The sequence below is a fragment of the Nycticebus coucang genome, chromosome 14 (assembly GCF_027406575.1).
Source record: "Nycticebus coucang isolate mNycCou1 chromosome 14, mNycCou1.pri, whole genome shotgun sequence".
In the NCBI taxonomy this organism is placed as follows: domain Eukaryota; kingdom Metazoa; phylum Chordata; class Mammalia; order Primates; family Lorisidae; genus Nycticebus; species Nycticebus coucang.
The window spans coordinates 80959160-80982717 of record NC_069793.1 but is presented as its reverse complement, the minus strand read 5'-3'; the positions used below and the strand labels follow the sequence as shown (position 1 = coordinate 80982717).

At 37.5% G+C, this 23558-nt stretch overlaps 1 protein-coding gene across 25 annotated transcripts in view; it reads left to right on the top strand.

Annotated features, from left to right (window-relative positions):
* The window catches only part of PICALM (phosphatidylinositol binding clathrin assembly protein), a 106986-nt gene that overhangs the window by 12742 nt on the left and 70686 nt on the right, over positions 1 to 23558 (top strand). For all 25 annotated transcript variants that reach the window (XM_053559762.1, XM_053559760.1, XM_053559761.1 and 22 more), the window contains exon 2: positions 23052 to 23194. In XM_053559762.1, the coding sequence (XP_053415737.1) occupies positions 23052 to 23194 (143 nt within the window). The remainder of the gene's footprint in view (positions 1 to 23051; positions 23195 to 23558) is intronic.

The following is a 23558-nucleotide window of genomic DNA, read 5'->3' as shown; positions in this document are numbered from 1 at the left end:
TACAGGTGTGAGCCACCATGCGCCTGACCTTGAGGACTTGTTTTTGAGATTAGGATTGTAATTTTTAAGAAGTAGATCGGAAATGTTTATCAGAGTTGCTTCCTTGTACAACTTTGAGAGGTACCTAACCTATCACATCGGAATCTGTGAAAGATGCCCCTTAGAGTAAAACTGTACAGCAGACTTACTTTTGACGTAAGAAAGAATTAAAATAATACGTAACAGGTAATATCAAAATGTAAAGAAAAGGCCGGTAATATCAAAATGTAAAGAAAAGGAAGCCTCATGAGATACAAGGCCAGGGTTTGGGTGGTAGTAGTGATGGTGGTAAAAGTAGGATCACTAAATCTAGACCATAAATTTATTCTAGGGTCAGTGGGAATTGCTGAAAGTTTTTTCTGAACCCTTGGCGTTCCCAGCAGTGGTTTCTTTAATGGTGCTGGTATTTATAGCCATTGACTTAGCACTGGAAAGCATCCCAGGGGCTCAAATTTTACTCAACGGGTAGTTCTTTTAAATAGTGATTGAGGAAGCTAGGCATACTTTCCAAAACTTTCTTTCCTCACTAAAGATCCGCAGGTATAGTCTAACAAGTGACTTTGCAGGATATACTTAATTACTATTTAAATATATGTTACTGCTGATTACAGGTCTCATGAAAACAGGATCATGTGTGTGGAGATGTGTGTTTAAAATTTTGTGTGCTGGTACTGGTAATAGAGTTAGCTATTTTGTGGATGCTTAAGAAATATAAGTGTATCATATTAATATTTTAAATCTAATATGCAAAAATCTCAGTGTAATTTAAATATACACCCAAAAGTAAATAATGGGTAGTATTCATGCTGGAGAAGATTGGAAGGACTTTTTAATATACTTTAGTTATTTGCAGAAATTTCATTTATGTATTATACTGAATAATTTGTAATAATAACAGTTAATAGGAAAAGGGGATTGTGCGGCAAGGTGATATATATATATATATATATCCTTCAGTATCCATGGGGGATTGGTTCTAGAATGTCCTGTAGGATACCAGAATCTGTGGATGCTCAAGTCCTTGATATAAAATTGTATTATTTGCATGTATATAGCCTACGCACGTTGTTCTATACACATAAGTCATCTCTAGATCGTTTATAATACCTATTACAATGTAATGCTATATAAACAGTTGTTATACAGGGTGTCCATTAAATCCGGGTGCAACTTAAATTGCTTTATGAACTTTATGGACACCATGTACTGTATTGTTTGGGAATAATGACAAGAAAAGTATGTTTAGTACAGACCCTTCTCCCCCCCCCGCCCCCCCCCCCACACACACAATAGGTATTTTCAATGCATGGTTGCTTGAAACCACAAGGCAGAACGAATGGATATGGAGGGCTGGCTACACACACACACACACACACACACACACACACACATATTTTGTTGGCGTTGTAATTTTTATTTATTTTTGAGACAGAGTCTCACTTTGTTGCCCTTGGTAGAGTGCTGTGACGTCATAGCTCACAACAACCTCAAACTCTTGTGCTTAAGCGATTCTCTTGCCTCAGCCTCCCAAGTAGCTGGGACTACAGGTGCCCGGCTATTTTTTTTTTGTTGTTGTAGTTGTCATTGTTGTTAAGAAGGTCTGGGCCAGGTTTGAATCTGCCAGCCCTGGTGCATGTGGCCAGCACTCTAACCATGAGCTACAAGCGCTGAGCCAAGTTTATCATTTTGTAAGACTATTTTTCTTAGGTAAGACCTGAGTGGAAGAATAAAGGATACAAGTAAATAGTGACTTGCAGATGGACAAGTGAGTTCCTTTTAAAGAAGCACAAGCAGTGCCATGAAGGCAAGAAAGAGTTTTGTTGGTGGGTTTGGAGTAGACTTTTTTTTTTCTCTTTGAGACAGAGTCTCACTTTATCCCCCTCAGTAGAGAGCTATGGCATCACAGCTCACAGCAACCTCCAACTCCTGGGTTTAGGCAATTCTCTTGCCTCAGCCTCCCAAGTAGCTGGGACTACAGGCGCCCGCCACAACACCCGGCTATTTTTTTGTTGCAGTTTGGCCGGGGCTGGCTTTGAACCCACCACCCTTGGTATATGGGGCCGGCGCCCTACTCACTGAGCCACAGCGCCACCCTGGAGTAGACTTTAAATAGTTCTGTGTGGTGGAAGGCAAAATGCTACTGGGAACATGGGGAGATGAGACTGGAGAGGGAGCCCTTAAAAGTCTACTTTGGTAGACTCTGGTCTCTTCATGCGCCTTCCCCCAAATCTTCCATTTTTAGAGTCATCTTTTAGATGCCAGTGCCATGAAAAGGGGGAATTACTTTTTCCTATGTATTTGTAGTAGGGCTGTTCAGAGTGATAGAAAAGAAGGAATACACAGTTCTGTTGGCAAATGTGCAGAGGGGCTAAATGTCCCTTAGCACCCCAATTGGACCTCTGAATATTGTTATAAATAGTGCTTGTTTTGAGTTCCAAGTTTATAAACTAAAACACAAACTGTTCATATTGTCGTCAAAAGGTTTGTCAAACCAATTTAAGTCAATAAGAATCTTGGTGGCCTGATTGACTTACATGATTTAACTATGTGACATCTTTTTGTCTGCAAGGTCTACATTAATTATTGTTCTTATGTTTTTTAAAGCTGGATCTCTACCAAACAAGACTTTGTTAGTCTTTGGAAATTAATAACACATTGAGTGTGTTAAAAGAAAAACTTTAGAGAAGTTAAATTTAGCAGAGTTTGTTTGAGCTAAGACACAATTAATGAATTGGGTCATATCTGAACCAGTAAAAGTTTGAGCTCTACTCAGCAATGTGGGCACATAGTATTTATAAATAGAAAAAAGTAACTTATCAAAATAGATTGATTAGTTACAACTCTGTGTTTTCCTTATTTGGAAATGTCTGAGCAGTTTGCAACCTGTGATTAGTTGCACAGGTTGGCTGCTATAATTGCTGAGACTCGACTACTAGTAACAAGCATATACTCTTAAGGTAGGTTGCAGGCAGGTTTTGGCCAAATGTAATTTAACACTGTCTAGTATATATCCAAGTTGTGCTGAGATAATTGAGAAATCTAAAAGTGAAATTGCTGATAATGTCCTCAGTCTAGTAGGGAAGGTGTGCTATACAGATAGCTATTTTGCCAGAGATAAATACAGAACAAATGACATTAAAAATCAGAGGTGAGAGATAACTGCTTCTGATAAGGGGAGAACTAGACCTTAAATGATAAGTAGTTAGGTGGAGGAGAGAGCATGAGCAAACATTTGTAGGCAGGAAGGCTTGAATTGTGTTTGGAGAACAAAGGAATCTGTTTGTAAATGCAGTGCTTTGGGGCTTTGACAGGAACAGATTGGGTATAGATAAGTACAGTGGAGCGATTGTCTGTAGAGATATTATGACTTTTAATCATATGGCCTTTAGATACAGCTTATTGCCAGGTAGCTTTTGGCTACTTTGAGTATGTTGGATCATAGGTAGCTAATTTTTTCAAATTACCCCTTATTTTTATTTTCTGTTGCCAGTGTGAAAATAGGGAAGGCAAGGAGTTTTGCTGATCTTGAAACTGAGGATGAGATCTTCCTGCTTCAAGGGTTTTGTATATTAACTTTATTATAGACTGAGTCTGGACATTACACGGTCGCTGTAATCCTAGTGTGAAAGAGGCTGAGGCAGGTGGATCGCTTGAGCTCAAGAGTTGAAGACCACCCTGAGCAAGAGTAAGAACCTGTCTCTATTAAAATTGAAAATTAGCTGGGTGTTGTGGTTGGTGCCTATAGTTCTAGCTGCTTGGGAAGCTGAGGCATGAGGATTGCTTGAGCCCAAGTTTGAAGTTGCTGTCAGCTGTGATGACACCAAGTCACAACCCCAGGGCGACAGAGTGAGACTGTCTTAAAACAAAGTAAAACAAAACAAAAAACTTTCTTACAGGCTGAATTGTGGCAACAATTACTGAGTTTTGGGGGATTTTTAAATCTCTAGATGGCATAGGAATCATTGAAAAAATTTTCTCCACAATGTCTAAAACCAGTTTAGTCAGGCCCTAAATGAGAACAGCTTGTCGTCTCTTGAGCAATTGACATGTATTATTAACACAGTTAATACGTATAAAAACTGATTTATTAGCTCTGTTTTACCAGTAAAAGGAGATAGAGAATAAATCTAACATTTAGATGGCAGTGAAGAATTTTGCCTGGAAATCAGGTAATCTGGGGGTATCTCAAAGCTCATAGAAAACTTTCATGAATGGGATATAGTTAGGAGAGAATGTTTTTTTGAGAAATACAACTTCTATAAATACTCATAGTTATAGTATTCTTTTGTAGAAGCCAGGTCTTGTTCTTGCACAAGCTGGTCTCAACATAAAATAAGTGGGAATCCAGAGAGGATGGAGGCCACCCCAAATGGCACCTCAACAATGCCTCAAATGGAAGGGCAGACCCTTCCCAAAAGGTGGCCTAGAGCCCCTCATTCCCTGGTAACCACAAATGATCTTAATCTAAACCAGGTTTCCCTAGTTCTGCTATACCCTTGACTTCCACCCCAGACGGTACCGGGGTGCCCCATTCAAACAAAATGCCCTGCCACAGAGCACGAAGGTCTCAAGAACCTCACAATTGGGTTAAGTGATGGGCTTCGGGTGCACCCCAGATAACTTACCCAATGAAAGGAAAATTTGTTTCCTTCTCTTCAACGCAGTTCATGTTGTAGGGAGCTGTGTCTACTTTGTCAGCTTTGGGGAGGCAGAATGGGTTTCCCAGGTTGCTAAAACATGCCATGGCAGGTCCTGTAATCATCCCGTATTCTCTCACCTTGAATTTAAAAAAGCCACTCCTTCCAGTGTAGACCACCGGTCTGTTCCCCGCTGCTTCAGCAGGGAGCCATTCCCTGGGAAGCTCTTTAGTAGTCCACCTAGGGAATACTAACATCTGTTACTGAAATCTCGGCATTTGTTCTTGAGGCCACATCAGTAAAAAAAAGAAAAAGTGGTTTTTGAAGAGAAGGAAAAGGAAATTTATTACTTTGTCAGGAAAGGAGGAAAAATGGGAGGGTATTCATTTCAAAATACCAATCTTTTTTTATCTCAGGCTGATCTTGAACTCCTGGCCTCAGCCTCCCAAAGTGCTAGGATTGCAGGTGTGAGCCACAGTCCCTGGTCAAAACCAACTGTTTATGACTGAGAATTTAAGGTTTAGCAGTCTTTAATTTTCTTTTCTTAGCATTCGCTTTTGTGACTTTTCTTCATTGAACTATGTAATTGTGTGTTACTAGGTTTGCAATTTGTGTTGTACATTAATTTAACATTTTAGACTCTGTACGAATCCTCATTTGCTTTTGTTCTTTATGTTGTTTTGCAAAATATTGTGTGACCTAGCTAGAGTGGATAGAGGCATTACCTTTAGATGATTTGTGTACCTCGTGCTAGAAACACTGCATAACACAGCTAAGTGGCAATAAAGAACAACCATAGATTGTGATTTAAAAATTAATTGGAGAGTTGCAACTGGTAGCTGAGCTGGAAAGCTATTTATAGAGCAGCTCAGGAGGCTGAGAGAGACTTGACAGCCTGCCTAAAGGTGATGCACAGGAAGAGAAATAGTTCTGTCAGGAGATGGGAAACTTTTTTTTTTTTTTTTTTTTTGTAGAGACAGAGTCTCACTTTATCACCCTTGGTAGAGTGCTGTGGCATCACACAGCTCACAGCAACCTCCAGTTCTTGGGCTTAGGTGATTCTCCTGCCTCAGCCTCCCAAGTAGCTGGGACTACAGGCACCCGCCACAGCGCCCAGCTATTTTTTGTTGTTGTTGTTGCAGTTCGGCCGGGGCCTGGTTTGAACCCATCATCCTCAGTATATTGGGCCAGCGCTCTACTCCCTGAGCCACAGGTACCACCCAGGAAATGGGAAACATTTTAAGTGAAGCTGAAGCTTAAGCTGCTTCCTGTCTTTTGGCCTATAGACTTGATCTAGAATTGATTTTTCTTTGACTTTCTTCATCAGAGTTATGTTTTCCTAACTTTGTGACTAACCAATGTGTGGTAACTTATTGAAGCCCCATTAACATGGTCTGCCCCTCTTGCTATAGCTTAGATTTGGAAATGCTGACATGGCTAGGGCAAAAGATGACTGGAAAGCTGCTCTATATGTTCTTGTTACATGAAATCATGTGAGATCTGTTGACGTAAAATCTAGGAGTTAACTTAGTTTGTTCTGTGACATTCTTGCCTCTTTTACACTTGCTTATAAATTAAGGCTTATGATTTTGCATCGTTTAGAGATAAGGAATTCCTAGCCCCTTTTTTTTTTCACTTTCCTTCTAGTGTTCCCATTATGCCCCAGAATGCCTAATACTTTTGAAACTGGTTGGGTTGAATAGCATGGTGTCTTCCTTATATTCTGTGAACTTTAGTTCATGGTATCCACGATGATGAAAATGATGATGCCAGTGAGAAGGATATATTAAACAAGACCAGGAGTATTTTACTGCACATGCTAGGAATTAGATTTGAGGGAACTAAACGTTGGATTTGTGAGAATGTGTGGATTTTAGAATAATCAGAGAACGCAATGACGAGTCTTGTACCACTTGAATGGAGAGAGAGGGCAAGAGAGTGAGGTATAGGTGTGTATGTGTTTGTCTCTCCATCCCTCACCCTAGTGCAAAGACTGTTTCAGAGAGTGAGATGTATGTGCACGTGTGTGTGTATCTATCTCCATCTGTCACTCCAGTGCAAAGACTGTCGTAGGGAGTGAGGTGTATTTGCAAGTGTGTGTATCTATCTTCACCTTCAACACAACCACTAGTTTGTGTTTCTTGAGTTAGGCAAGTATTTAAATCTTTACAGTGCAGATAAGGAAGCATTCCTTGCTTTGTCACTAGGCTTTTGCAATAATCAGAAAACGAAGATGTGAAATAACTTGCAATGTGTAAAGAAATTTGTATATGCATTGTAAAGATTTTGCCACTCCAGAGTGAGCACAGGTAACTATGGTAACACTTTGTAGTTATTTAGTCCTGTTTTACTGCTATAAAGGAAATACCTGGGGCTGGATAGTTTATAAAGAAAAGAGGTTTATTTGGCTCACAGTTCTGCAACTATACAGGAAGCATGGCTTAAGAATCTGCTTTTGGGGGCGGCGCCTGTGGCTCAGTGAGTAGGGCGCCGGCCCCATATGCCGAGGGTGGCGGGTTCAAACCCAGCCCCCAGCCCCGGCCAAACTGCAACAACAACAACAACAACAAAAAATAGCCGGGCGTTGTGGCCGGCGCCTGTAGTCCCAGCTGCTCCGGAGGCTGAGGCAAGAGAATCGCATAAGCCCAAGAGTTAGAGGTTGCTGTGAGCCGTGTGACACCACGGCACTCTACCTGAGGGCAGTACAGTGAGACTCTGTCTCTACAAAAAAAAAAAAAAAGAATCTGCTTTTGGTGAGGGAGGTGTTGGTATACGCTTCAGGGAGCTTCCAACCAAGGCAGAAGGTAAAGCGGGGAGGAGTAGGAGGGAGAGAGAAAAGCCACAATATATGGTAAGTGTTAGGTTTATTATTTCTAAATTCTTTAGCAGCAGAGGTCTGTTTATCAAAATTCTGTATTGAGAGATACTTAAAACCTATATGAAAACAAGTTCGTATTTAGCAGTATAGTGTACAAAATAAGCTGTGATCATGTCTTTTTTTTTGTTTTTCTGACTGCTTCTGTAGAGTATCTTACTTTTTATAGAAGAGGTAATTGCTGTTTTTTTAATTAAAAAAAATGAAGTCCTTAAATTTCTGCTGTAATATACATAGGTTGATAGCCTTTAAACTTACAGTGAATCAAATAATAATGGTTTATTTCAGTATTGCAATTTAAATAAGGCATACCACAGTCTTTATATTTGTATATAGATAACAAAAAGTTTTTGTCAGATAAGCAAACACTCTTTAAAGTTTGGATTTTTAGATTCAAACAGTTTTTTTTTTCTTTAATGTTATTGAAGTATAACTTACACAGAATTTTTAAGTAAAAAAAAAATAACATCTTCACTTGAACTTTGGCAGCTTTTAGAGCAGACTTTTAGAAGGTATTTTATGATGCCTCTTAAGAAAGGCATTTGTCAGGAAGGAAATTACCAGTTTTTTGTGGTGCTAAGAATAGGAGAATATGGGCTACCTGGTTTTGTTATTTTTTGTTTGTTTGTTTTTTAAGATGGGGTCTTGTTATGTTTCCTAGGCTAGAGTGCAGTAGCTATTCACCAGCTCAATCATAGCATATCATAGCCTTGAACTTTTGGCCCCAAGCTATCCCTCCTGCCTCAGCTTTACAAGTAGATACACACCACGCCATCTGGCTAGGAATCTTACAAGAATATGAATTGCTTCTTGTAGAATCATCCTAGCAATTATTACTTTTTGTATAAACTTAAAGGCTTATTAAACTTACTAGGAAAAATACTTAGGCTTTATTTTGTAGGGACTTATTAATAATGTATTCAGTTGCTTGTATTTTCCATTTATAGAGCATTATTTCAAAATTTAAAGCCATGTAGGTAAGTTATTATTTGGCCCTTAGTATATTCAGCTACAGTTGTCATTACTGCAGTTTGTTTGCAGCAGTTTGAAAAAAAGACTTTTAGAAGTAGCTTTCCTGTGTTACTCAGCAGCTCAGAGGGACATCTTGATATCTACATGCCCATGTGGTAGTTGATTGCAGTGATCAGTTTCATTGGCATCCAAGCCACTGATGACACACTACCACTGTTGCCATAATTCTCAAAGGTCTCTTCTGGGACTCCTGCCCTGATTATCATGTTTAAATAGCAACTTCCCCCAAACACGTACCCTGGTCCCTTCTAAGAGCTAAGCGCTTACCCACCATGTGACATACATTTGTTTACTGATTGTTTCCCCCCACTAGTTTATAAATTCCATGGTAACACGAACTTTGTCCATTATTGTATATTTCTAATTTCTAACTCCTAAGACACTATTTGGCATATTATAGTAAACAGCGAATATTTTGTTTGTTCTTACTGAGGTTTGCAAAGCTTTGTGAAGGTGGAATATAAAGATTCTCATTGTTTTAAGTGCATTGGGGACATGGAAGAGAACTTGTGTTTCCTAGGTGAGTGAGACTGGCAGAGAGGCTGACTGTAATCCATTATTCTCCCTGACGAGGCAGAATTTAAATTGTTAAGAGAAGACATGAAAATGCTTTTGGATTCCTGTGTACTTTTTAGACATGGGCATGGCTGTAACTAAATATCATTAACCTAGCTATGGGGAGAACTTTCCCCTCTCATTCTTTCTTTTTGTCCTGTGGTTTATAAGCAAAGACATGGGCTTTTGTTTCACCTAAGTCCATAAATGTTTATACCATCATATGAATACACATACAAGAAACTGTGCCACACATTGTGAGAAATGTAAGGAGAAGATTCCTGAGAATTTATTTATTTATTTTTGAGACCAGTCTCTCTCTGTCACCCTGGGTAGAGTGCCATGGTATCATAGTTCATGGGCTCAAACTCTTGGGTTTGAGTAATCCTCTTGCCTCAGCTTCCTGAGTATTTGGGACTACAGGTGTTATGCCACTACTCCTGGCTAGTTTTTCTATATTTAGGAGAAATAGGGTTTCACTCTTGCTCAGGCTAGTCTTGAACTCCTGAGTTCAAGCAATCCACTGGCCTCAGCCTCCCAGGGTGCTAGGATTACAGGCGTGAGCCACTGTGCATGGCCAGTGAGAATTTATTTCAACAAAGAATGCTCTTAACTCATTAAAACAAAATGGTTTACATTTAGGTTACAGTTGAAATCATGCTCTCATTTTTTAAATATGGCATGTTTTGCACATAGAGGTGGAAAATTCTAATACCTCCAACTCCCCAGAAGACTAGACGATTTTCTAAGAACAAACTTGTGAATCATTTGCATAGAGATTTTCTCTGAAGGTAAGAGATTAGGTGACTTTCCCTGGGTGAAAAAGATAAAACTTGAGATTACTGTTAAAAAATGCTCGTGAGTAGGGAGTAAGCAAACAAAGTGGATAAAAAAGAAGTATGTGTGGGTTTTAGGAAGGCCAGAAACCAGAATATAGCACTCTTAAAAGAAAAATATAAATACACCAGGAGAAGATTGTGGTAGTGTATTAATTTCTTAGCTGCATATAAATTTTACTAGGTCACTTATAACTAGGGTGACATACAATTTAGTATCCAACTGGGTCACTTTTAGAGTGAAAGAGGCCAGGTGCAGTATCGCACGCCTTTCATTTCAGCACTTTGGGAGGATGACGAAGGTGGATCACTTGAGGCCAGGAGTTAGGCCAGCCTATGCAACATAGCAAGACCTTGCCTCTGCAAATAAGTAAATTACCTTGGTGTGATGATGTGCCCTTGGAGACCCAGCTCCTCAGGAGGCTAAGGTGGTAGGACTGCTTAAACCCAAGAGTTTGAGTTTGCGGTGAGCTATGATCATGTCACTGTACTCTAGCCTGGGTGATGGAGTAAGGGAAAAAAATAAAAAAGAGTGAATGAGTATGCTGTTCCAATGGTACGCTGAAACAAGAGGTGTAAACCAGTACTGTTCCATGAAAACTAGGACACTTGGTCTTTCCCAACTCATACTTTTCTTCAGACTTAGCCTCAATTCCTTTAACCTCTCCAGTTTATTGTTTCTTTATAGTAATCAGGTCTGTACTTGCAGGGCCTCTCAAGCTTTTATTTCTTTTTCTTGATCTTGTTGGAATGAAAGGAGAATTCCTTCAGTTTTTTTTCTTCCCCACTCCCAGAACTGTTGTGGTTCACAGCATTGATGGAGGTAAGTTACAGTACTTAACAATATATAAGTTGTTAGTTGACCTTTTATTTTGTTTAGTAGCTTAAACAAAATAAAAGGTGTGTTTTTGATCCAGTACTAGATCGTTTTTGAAAATTTGGGTTGTATCTATTTAACTGGTTTAAGTAGTTCTTAGAATGTAATAAAAAAAAGAGTTCATAATATTGACACTTTTCTCTCACATTACTTGATACTTAATATGTTTTCTTTCCTATAGGTGAATTATAATTATGAAACTTTGGATCATCAAAGAAGAGAACTTTATTTTTTGATGTTGGAGTGCTGTAATGCTTTCATTTTGTTTTCTTATTCAGTTTAAATAAATATTTTAAATTCTTTTATTAAGTGACGAGTTTTTATTCTACTAAGTAACTTTTTTTATCTTGTATTTTCTGATAATTTAAAAATCGAGTACAAGTAGTCTTCGAGGTGGTGCTTACTAAAATATACTTTTTCTCATCCCTGAGATCCTTATGTGGAATCTGGTATGGAACCAAAGTGTTTATTAGGTTTGGAAATTACCGCTTTGGGGTACTGGAATGGAGACCTAAACAATCTCAAAGTTAAGGAGGTTGTCTATGAGCTGGAACCCATCTTTGTTCTTGCCAGAGTCCTGTTGTTTCTCTGTGCAGTCTGTCATCTAGTGGTAGGAATGCAGAGCACCCTAGAATACCCAGGAGAAGCTCTAGGTTTTCAGACTTCCTCATAGTAAGAATGCTTACAGAGTAGGCTAAAACATTTTGACAATGAAGGGAGTGGGAAAAGACTCTTTTGCTTAAAAATGTAAGTCAGCGGCAGTGAGAGTGTTCCAAGAGTATATATGTTTTTCTGTAGAGTAATTTCATGACTTAAACTTTGTTTTTGTTGTAAGATGAATGAGTGAAGAGAGAAATGAACAAAGACAAGACAGAAGGTTGGGCTGATTTGCAAAAGATGTTTCATGTGTGTTGATTAAAATACTAAGGCAATTACATAATGACTTCATTAACTAAAACAGTTTGCACTTTTTAAAAATTAAAATTTGGACAGCAAATTTGGCTTGAATTTCAGCTTTGACATTAAGAGGTGAAAATTTGACATATTAATGTAGACTATCTTAAGGGTTGGTTCTGTGTATCTAGCTTCATCTGAATTCTTCTCTAATATCCCCTTTACAACAGTTCCTGTTGTTTCCTTTGTTACAGATACGATTTTAAAAGATATTAACCCTTTCGTTGCCAGGAAAATGCCTTTGAAAAAAAAATCTTCTATGTTCTGTTCTTAAAGTAAAGGTAGTTCATATCCTCCACTGAGGATATTGAGGTAGTTCATATCCTCCACTGTAGTAGCAGAAGGACCAAGCAGGGAGAAGGCATATAGATAGGGTGGGTGGTATAAACTTGGCTATTCCAGGTTGCTAATGCATTTTTTTTTTTTCAAATTATTGCACCACAGCTCAGATTAAATAAAATATTATTGGTTTCTACAGACATCTAAGTTACCTTCTAAGTTACATTTCATTATTAATTTAGTAAATACTTAGCGTCTTCTCTGTTAGATGCTGGCAGTATAAGGATGAAGAATACATGATATGGCTTTCAGTGAGCTCAGTCTTGGGGCGAGACTTACATGTACATATAAGCAGGAAGTGTGATAAGGGCTGTAATCATGGCATAATGAGCGAAGGGAATATGAAGTTGGAGTCAGGGAAATGTTGCTTTCCCTTCCAAAGTAATCACTCGCTCCTCTGTGCCGTTTCTGAACCCCATGTGTACGGATTACAGTCAGTACAAAGCATTGAGAGGCTGTATCTTAGTAGGGGAGAGATTGTGTGTCTTCACAGCTTTTGTGTATCTAGGTTTTTGCATCAGGTGATCAAACAGTTGTTGATTTGAATTACATGCAGGTCATTCCCAGGAAAATGGATAGCATAAATACAGCAGACCTCTGAGAATGCGTGGCCCTATCCTTTGTCTCACATATATAGTAACTTCCATAGTTGACCACCTGCCTACATTGATCACCTTACGTTGATCTAATTTTCATAGACTGGACCTGCACCACGTACATCAATGCAGTAGGCCTAGTTTCTTACGTTGACCACCTCCACCTTTGTTGCAGTCTTTTGGGTGCTCAACTTACAGAGATTCTACTGTATTTTGGAATATATTCCTACATTTATACATACATACAGATATAAATGTACTGTATGTATTTGAATGTGAGGGAACCCAAATAGAAAGGAAGCAGAATGGCAACCCAAAACCTTGTCATTTTCCCAATGACAAAACTTTTAAAGGTTACTATAAAAAAATATGATTTTAATATAGTGTTTTTCCCCACATTCATACATATATGTCAAAAAAAATGACTCACTCTACATTCATGTACATCTAGAACAGCAGTGAGTTTTGGTTATCCAGAGCCCCCTTTCGTTAGTTATATAACATTTTTTCCTTTTGTGTATAAGGTCTTTCAGGTGAAGCACTGTCTAATTTGCATTGGAAATTTTTTCCTAGATCATCACCTTTCATTCTTACAATACCAAGACTGTTTCTTTCATTCCTCATCCATTACACTTAGTATATTCCTGATCTCTTTTATTTTGTAGCTTTTTAAAGTATTGGGAAGATGCCCAACACTTTTAGTTCTTGCAACTGTGCTTTATTTCCTCAAGAATTCTTACATCTATGTTAAATGTTTTATTCCTTTTTTAAAAAATTGGTTTCTTGGCTGGGTGTGGTGGCTCCACCTGTAATCCTAGCCCTCTGGGAGTCTGAGGGCAGTGGATTGCCTGAGCTTAGGAGTTCAAGACTAGCTTGAGCAAGAGTGAGACTCTGTCTCTCCTAATATAGAAAAAGTAGCCAGGAGTAGTGGCATACACTTACAGTTCTAAGTACTCAGGAGGCTGAGGCAAGAGGATCACTTAAGCCCAGGAGTTTGGGGTTGCTGTGAGCTGTGACAGCACAGCACTCTACTGAGGGTGACAAAGTGAGACTGTCTCAAAGAAAATAGATTTCTTTAGGTCATCTTCATAAGTACCTGAAAACTAGCTTGATGGCAGTCTTTTCCGGGTAATGTATGTCTAAAAAACTTCTTTAAAATAGTCACATAAGGAAAGAATTTGAGAAGACTTGGTGGCAGTTGAATAACTTTTAGGGGGAAAAGCTAATATCATGCTTTAAATGAGATTGACAAAATCCCTGCCTCTGAGTTAAGAGAACAAAGCCTTCTTGATTTACAAGACAATTTAAAAAAATTGTAGAATTATCTTTACTTTTCTTTTTCTCTAATGTAAGAGGTATGGTCTCACTGTGTTGTCCAGATTGGAGTGTAGTAGCTACAACCTCAAACTCCTGGGTTCAAATGACCTTCCTGCCTCAGCCTCCTAAGTCTCTAGAACTGCAGGTGCATACCATCTTGCCCTTTGTGTTTCTTAATTTTTACTTGTATGAGTCTTAGTCTGTTCATTTTGCTGAGAACACAGTGTCAGAAATAGCATATCTGGTTGTGCTAACATGCTGATTTTTTTCCGGTAGCACCTATAGCTTGCTTTTTTAGTAACATGGGACTTTGACTTATTGGGGTCTGGAGATTCCTTAGGGCTCATCTATGATGGTGAAAGATTGAACTTGAATTCAAAATACTGATCTCTTTCTGGAAAAGTGGCCACTAAATTCTCAGCTGTTACACCACAAGCAGCTCTTATTCTTGTACAACCTCTTTCTCATATCTTTGAGGAAATAAAGGAATGTGTCACGGCCATCCTTTGTACTATTTATCCCAAAGGGTGTGGGATAAATTACAGTATAGGATTGGTGTGTGCTCTGTACCTTGAGATGTACTTAGGGAGATTTGTAAGCCTATATAAATAACACCAATAGAAATTCTTTGCAAATTGTTTTTGACAGTTCATATACAACTTAGTTCATTTCGGAAGTGTTCATTACCTTATAGTTGTGCAAATACAGTATATACAAGAATTACTCTTACACAGTGTGATTTTTTAAAATGGTATAGTACTGCAAATTTTTCTTTACAGTGGACTTTGACTTAATACATGGTGAGTATTCTCTCCTTTTTTTTCTTTTGCCAAACATTTGTTGGCCTCACAGTATTTCATTGTCAGACTATATTGTCATTTAACTAACTAATTCTCCATTATTGGATATGTCTACTTACATTAGGAATTAGGGCCCTTTGCTTCGTTAGTACTTTTATAAAAGCCATCTGGATATCTTTACTTGTTATTTCTTTATAATAACCTAATTCCCCCTTTTCTTTTTTAAATTAACCCAAACCCTTTCACTTCTGAGTATTCCACATTCTATTTTTAAGAGTCTTTCACTAGTTATTACCTCAAAGTCCAATTAACTAATATGTTGTTTAGATTTATTAAAGGTGCAAATCAGTCTGTGAACTTTTTTTTTCCTTTTTGAGAGTCTCACCTTCTCAGTAGCATCACGACAGCTTACTGCAACCTAAAACATCTGAGCTCACGATCCTCCTCCCTCAGCCTCCTGTGTAGTTGGAACTATGGGCACACACCACCACACCCAGCTAGATTTTTCTATTTTTCATAAAGACTAGGTTTTACTCTTGCTCAGTCAGGTCTCGAACTTCTTACCTCAAGCAAGAGCATTTTTTCTAGTTAATTCTAATGGCATTAGATAAAATTTCACATTGTGTTTTTCAGAGGACCCCATAAAATTTAAAGATGAAATTTTAGCAGTTACATTTTAATTTGGACCATACTTTGTGATCCTTTACACAAAAAAATTTAATAAGACATAAAACTGTTAACTACTTTTCCCAGATATTTGGACACTTAGGATGAGGGCAAATGTGCTATGGGTGTCTAATTTCTTTTGGCTTAAGTCTAATTTCAACTTCCATATTTTAAAAATATTTTCACATTTTTACTAAATGAAAAAATGTTACAATTACTTCATATTAAAAGTTCAGAAACTTTTTTAATCTTCTAGTTACTATTTCTTGTTGATTATTCTTTCTATTTCTATTCCTATCCAGGAAGAATTTCAAAGATTTGATCAGTGAAACAACATTTGGTTAACCACTTAATTTACCTAACGAATTGTGAATGTATTACCTATTTTCTAGGTTTAAGAAAATAGTCTTTTGTTATAAAATTGATTGTGAGAGCAGTCACAAAAAAGGATAGCATTCAAAGTGATCTTTTTGAAGGGGATTAGTAACATTTGGCTAAATGATTATAAAAAGCCAATATTTTTAGTTACTGAGTATCAGCATGGTTTTGGTAGAACCTAGTGCTTTCCTAATTAGATGGGAACTTGATAACCTCTGCCTTTAATGGTGTGTGCCACTGGCTGGGGTGCCTGACTTGGTGTAGAAGTGAGCCCTAAGTGTCCTGATTTAAGTTGCTGGCCCTGCTTGGGGAGGTCTGTATAGGCTGGTGGCCTATCTAGGAATGTGAATATAAGGTTAATGAAACCATTTGGTAACTAGTTATTTCTAAATTTTTTGTACGTTGCTGAATAATTTCCCCAGAATACAAAAAATACTGTTTGATATTTCACTATTAATGTTTTTGTTTTTAACTGGTTCTACATTTGGGACTTGGACTAAATTGGCTACTTGGTCATTTATAAAAGTTTAATCATTGTCATCAGTCTGTCATTGAGTGAGTTCCTATGACCTTACCTATGGGAAAAGCCTTACCTATGTAAATACAATTAACATTATCTACCTCAGACATTGTTGGAGGAGCACATGGAATAATAGAAGAGAGAGCATTTATTTTTGTATAATAGTTGTTAGTTCCATCCACTTTGTGTACCTAGTGATTTCATGTCTATGGTGGGTTTGTATTCTTCCCCTAAAATACTAGAAATCCACATGAATTTTCACTCATACTTAAAGTGATGAACTTACATGGTCCACTTTTTTTTTTTTGAGTGTAGAGTTTAGGAATTGTTGAAAATGAAACAAGAATAAACTTCAGTTTTTATTTTCTCAAGGTAAATAAAACAAAATGCGTGTCTTCATTTTGGTCAGTAAGGGAAATTGTTTCAGAGTTTTTGTTTTTTAAGTAACAGTATCTCCTGCATTGAGTGGGAAAAGCAGTATCTCTTGAGAGTCCTATGATATGTATAACTTCTGTTTGCGGCAGTTTTGCTTTTGGTTAGTCACAGGTGGGGAAAACATTTTCCTTCCTGACTTGGAGCTCAAACTTGGAAGCATTTTAAGTTACTACTATAGTAGAAACATTGTACAGGGGGAAATTACTACATGGAGAAAATGACTGGTTGAATTAAAATACTAACGGTTAGTAAGTACTGTAGAGTTTGTACGACTTTAATCAATAGCTGCCCCACCGCCCTAATATTTGTATAGCTTTGGTTTACATTTGGTCTGGATTCATAATCTCAGCCTGAATTCTTATTTCATTTTTTCCCCTTTTAATAATCTTCTGGAGTTATCCTTCAGTTTTTATGTGATTATTTTTAAATCTTACTATAGTTTTATTAAGCATCACAATTAAAAACATTTCTGAGATCCTCTATTACCTTGAAATTTAAAAATTTGCACATATATTACGCTTAGCTTTTTCAACCTTTTGGCAGTAACAGGCTGTATAAATAGTTGTAGAATGTTAATTTAATCCATATAAGAAATACCATTTTGCATGCTTTTTAGAAAAAGTCGTATTAAGAAGGTCAATATGCATATTACAATGAATGTGTTCAAAAAATATTGTGGGTGACCCCTTTATGGGAAGGTCCGTTCTAGGTCTTTGGGGATAGATATAGCAGAGAACAAAACAGTTCTGCTCATATGGAACTTAACTTTTTAACTGAGAAAGACAGTAAACAGATTAAGATGAATCAGGTAGTAGTAAGTGCTTTAGAGAGAAAGCAGAGGAAGGGAGAATAATGAGAGTTTGGAGTTAAGGGAGCATCCTAAGGCTTTGTTATTTTGTGTAAATATTTAGGGAAGTGTATCTGATAAGACATTTGAACAAAAATTTATAGAAAGAAGAGGGAAGGAAACAAGCAGTGTAGGTATCTGAGAGAAGAGGATTCTAGAAAGAAGGAACACTGCTAAGCACTTGATAAGAGTGGTTGGCATATGAGAGCAGACATCAGTCTTGGAGGAGGAAGAATAGATCAGAAAGGGAATGTAATATAGATATAATGCTTGTATGTGTGTGTATGTATATATATGTATACTCTCAAATATACTTTCTATACTATACATAGTATAATATACACCACATGTATGGATGCAGTATCTAGTAGAAGAGAATGATTTAGAAGTAAATAATTATGTAGGAGAATAGTTCTGTAGTGTAGAATTATATATTTTAGTGTGAAGGGTATCATAGTCTTTGGAAGACTTCTCTGAGGAAAGTACTTTTTGAAGAATGAGCAGGAATGGAAAGATTGGGTGTGTGAAACAGCAAGGTGCATTACAGAAAACTGGAAAATGGTTCTGTGTTAGAAGCTAAAATTCAAGAAAGGAAGATATTGACAATGACAATTGGTTTTTCCTATCCTGTAATCAGTGGGGGCATCATTGAGGTTAGGAAATGACAGTGTTGTAGATCATTCTTCCAGTTTAGAGAATGTTTTAGGGTATGGGGTGAGTGAAACACCAATTTTCAGGTATTAGAAGTGAAGAGGCCAGTCAGACCTGTGTTTCTCACTGGGGACAACCTTAATTGTAGAGTACTGATTGTGCACTGCTGGCTAATCTCCCTCTTCCTCGATAATAAATGCCATGATAATCCCCTTTCATTTCTCAATTTCTCCAAGATATATGGTATTTCCTAGTTAAATAAATAGGGCTTGAACTTTGGCTTTGGCAGTGGTGATGGGATGGAGAAGAGAGGGTAGATTTGCTGGAGGTTTAGGAGGCAAAAAAACTTGGATACTGACAGAATCAAGGTGTGTGTGTGTGTGTGTGTGTGTTTATATATGTTTTGTATATAGACATATACAGAAGTAGGAACACCTTTGGGTAGTATAGTATTGTGACAAATTTTGTGACAGGTTCAACTTTTGAAAATGAAAAATAAAGTATTTAGGAGAGAAAATTTTCTATTGATCCCGTTGTGAGGAAGTAGCCTACAATAGTTAAGAATTGAGCTGGGCTTGGTGGCTCATGCCTGTAATCCTAGCACTATGGGAGGCCAAGGTGGGTGAATTGCTTGAGCTCTGGAGCTAAATTAAAGACCAGCCTGAGCAAGAGTGAGACCTGTCTCTCCTAAAAATAGAGAAAGAAAAAAACGAAACAAAACTAGCTGGATATTGTGGCAGGCACCTCTAGTCCCTGCTACTCAGGAGGCTCAGGCAAGAGGATTGCTCAAGCTCAAGTGTTTGAGGTCGTCGTGAGCTACAGTGAGTGATGCCACGGCACTCTAACCTGGGCCACAAAGTGAGACTGTCTAAAAAAACAGAGAGAGAATTGAATACTTTATCAAGGAAAGATATAGAAGAAATAGAAGGCAAATTTGGTGTGAAAGGAAGCTAGGAATATATTTAATAGTTACTTCTAATTAAGTTCAGAATTTTACTGTGCTTTGATGTTCTAAAGGATTTAAAAATGAAGAGGACAGATAGGCCTTTCCCTCAGTAGACTGTATTTGGTGAAAGGCAAAAGATTTATACTATCTTAAGAGAAACCAGAATATGTATAGATATATTTGAAATGAATCAATTACAATGTGTTCAGTGCTATAAGACAAGTGCTATGAAGATTTAAAGAAGGCAGAGATCAAGTTCTGTTTTTGAATATCAGAATCTGAACTGTACACACCCAAGTTGAATCTACTGTTTAATTTTTGTTTCAAGTAGTCTTAATTTTGTTTTTTGGTTTTTTTTTTTTTGCTTTTTAAAAATTAATAAACTTTATTTTTTGAGAGCAGTTTTAGATCACAGCAGAATTGAACAGAAAATCCGTAGAGTTCTCAAATACCCGCCACGCCCTACCCACCCTCCTTTCTTTCCTGTTAGCAACATTCTTTTAGGGTGGTACATTTGTTATAATCAGTGAACCTACATTAATACGTTGTTATCACCCAAATAAATTCTATATTTGTAGTAGGGGTGCATTCTTGATGAACATTGTATGGGTTTTGACAGCTGTATAACTGATATTTTAAAAAATCATGTCTGAAAAATCTTTCTTTCATTGGAGCATTTTTTTCCATTTTCTCAAAATAGAAAATAATAGCTGGGCATTGTGTTGGGTGCCTATAGGCCCAGCTACTTGGGAGACAGAGGCAGGTAGAGAGTTTGAGGTTGCTGTGAACTAGGCTAATGCCACAGCATGGTAGCCTGGGCAACAGAGTGATACTATCTCAATCAATCAATCAGTTTTTTTCAAATGTCGAGTGTAAAAAATTGATCTTGAAGCAAGTTTTAGCAGACTTCACAGGATTGGAAAAATTTGTTGTAGAGTTGTTTCTTCTTTATCTGTTTGGTAGAACTCCTGGGTGATAATGACTGGAATCACTACAGTGATTTTTTTTTTTCTTTTGCAAATGAATTTTTTTTACTGAGGTGAATACAATATAAATTTATACATACAATATAAAATTAACCATTTTTTAATTCTTACCCACCCCTAAAATTAACCATTCAGTGTCATTTAGTACATTCACAGTGTTGTGCAACCACCACCTCTATTTCATCACCTCAAAAGAAAACCCTGTACCCATTAAGCCATCACTCTATTCCCCCCACCCCTCAGTCCCTGGTGACCACCTATCTGCTTTCTATCTCTGTGAGTATGAAATATTCTCATTATTTCATATAAATGCAATCATATAACATGTGACCTTTCCTGTCTGGCTTCTTTCACTTACCACAATGTTTTTTTTTTGTTTTTGTTTTTGTTTTTTTTATTGTTGGGGATTCATTGAGGGTACAATAAGCCAAAGCCTTGTGTCTGTCTGCTGTTCCATGAACACTATGTTTGGCTATTTTTGTTCTTAAAGCAGTGTTGGCCAGGGTAGCTGCTGCTTTTATCTAAAATGCATTTGTTTATCAAATGTTACTTCATGTGATAATTGGACCTATTAAAGCAAACATTTTGAAAGTTTATAGCAGATAAATGTTCATAGTTAAAGGTTTCTTGCAAGTAAAGGCTAAATTAGATCATTTAAATTCGTATTTAATCATATCCTGAAGATTAAAAGTGAACACATTGTTAATGAGTCATGAATAACTTTAATTTTTTCCTCTATATGATAATTATAGCTGTGATATTTACATATTATATTTTATATCTATTTCATTTTTTTAAACAGTCTGACTTGGTCATTGATAGGGTGCCGTGGTGTCACGGCTCTCAGCAACTTCAAACTCGTGGGCTCAAGTGATTCTCTTGCCTTAGCCTTCTGATTAACTTGGATTATAGGTTCCTGCTACAATGCTTGGCTAGTTTTTTCTTTTTTTTTTTTAAGAAGGGGTCTCACTCTGGCTCAGGCTAGCCTTGAACTCCTCAGCTCCAGCAATCCACCCACCTTGACCTTCCAGAGTCCTAGGATTATAGGTGTGAGCCACTGCGCCTCACCTTTTATATCTATTTTAAAAGTAGGACAGCTCATTTCTTGATATTTTCTATTATTACTCGGAATTGGATTATATTTGTATTTTCTTCATAGAATCTGCCAGTGATAAGTAGTATCTCTTATATAGATTGTAGGTAAAAACTCTTAACCAGGGGTCCTCAAACTTTTTAAACAGGGGGCCAGTCCACTGTCCCTCAGACCATTGGAGGCAGACTATAGTTAAAAAAAAAAAAACTATGATCAAATTCTTGTGCACACTGCACATATCTTATTTTGAATTAAAAAAACAAAATGGGAACAAATACAATATTTAAAATGAAGAACAACTAAAGTTAAATCAACAAACTTACCAGTATTTCAATGGGAACTATGGGCCTGCTTTTGGCTAATGAGATGGTCAGTATCTGGTTCCATATTTCTCACTGCTAGTGGTAACAAGGGATGCAAGTGTGCATCAGTTAGTCCTGAGACTGAGAGGAAGAGTCGAGAGACACAGAGGAGGGGAGTCAGGGAGTGCCGCGCACATTCCACACATGTGCACTGTAGCAGGACAGGCAGATGTGGCAAAAACACCCGGAGGGCCGGATCAGTGTCCTCGGTGGGCCGCGTGTGGCCCACGGGCCGTAGTTTGAGGACCTCTGCTCTTAACGTTTGTTCATTTTTTTTTTCAATTTGGGTCCTGGAACGGTTGTGTATTTAGACTATTTTGTAGTAATGTTTGTGATTTTGAAATATACAAAGTTGACACTTACATTAAGAGTAATACTGAATAATGGAGTTCCTTGGTTGTATCTGATTTGGAGGTTTCTTCAGTCCGTTTTCAGTTTTGTCTGTCAGTATCAGCTAACTCAGTAGAACTACAGAGAGAGAAGAATGAGAAGAGAGATTTTATATGAGCAAATGGAGATGCTACCCAATCACAGACCACATCTCTGTCCTGCTCCCTTCCTGTTAGTGTGAACACAGCATTCTGGGATAGATAGTAATAAAGATAGTTTGTCTTGCAGGTTGTTTATGTATGATTTGTTTAAACAATTTTTTTTTTTTTTTTGATATAGTCTCAAGCTGTTGCCCTGGATAGAGTGCTGTCGCGTTACAGCTCACAGCAACCTCAGACTCTTGGGCTTAAACCATTTCTCTTGCCTCAGCCTCCCAAATAGCTGGGATCACAGGTGCCCGCCACAATGCCTATTTTTTTGATGTAGTTGTCATTGTTGTTTTAGCAGGCCCGGGCCGGGTTTGAACCTCTCTGCCCCCGTGTATGTGGCTGGCACACTATCCACTGAGCTACCGGGTTTAAGCAAGTCTTACTTAAAGAAAAATTTTAAATTTAATTTTAAAGAGATGAATAATACCTGTATTGTAACTCTGAAGGTGTATAAGTGTAAGAAAATCAAAAGTCCCTTGAGGCTTTGAAATAGTTCTTTTGAGATAAGTAGAGCACCCAAGAGTAAATTATACCCTAAGGGTGTTTGACTCACTTTCTGGTATTATTTTTATGTCATCCTAGCTAGTATCCCACTTCTCAGATAGATTATGGTGGTCTCAGTTGCTCTCCTGAGAGATTTTTAGCAACTTCTCCAAACTATCTGTTGCTACTTTACTTTGTTAGATCTTTCATTGTTATTATGCACATTTGTCATTAACAATACATTAAAACCAGAGAGTAAATTAATGCTTAAAAAAATTTTTATTTCAGACTTAATTCAGTGCACAAACGAGATGAATGTGAACATCCCACAGTTGGCAGACAGTTTATTTGAAAGAACTACTAATAGTAGTTGGGTGGTGGTCTTCAAATCTCTCATTACAACTCATCATTTGATGGTGTATGGAAATGAGGTAAGCAGAATTTTTAGTTAACAAGTATACTGGTATGATAACTGATTATTCACCTTTCTTCTGTCACTGAAATCCCAGGAACTGAATAAGGCAGGTAACAAGGGCCTAGCCAAAAGTATAATTGTAGACTCTATAACTTGAGGAAAGGTGGCCTAAAAGCCAGAAAGCAGAAAATGGGTCAGAGCACAGAGGACTTCAATAATGGGATCTAGAAGAAAAGACTAATACCTGTTAGCAACACTACTCTTTGTAGGCCTTGTTTTTAGATTATATATTTATCAATATCCATTTGCTTTTTAAATTATAGTCCAATCATATTTCTGTCTGCTCTAATATAGTTGTGAAAGCACTATGCTTAGTTCAA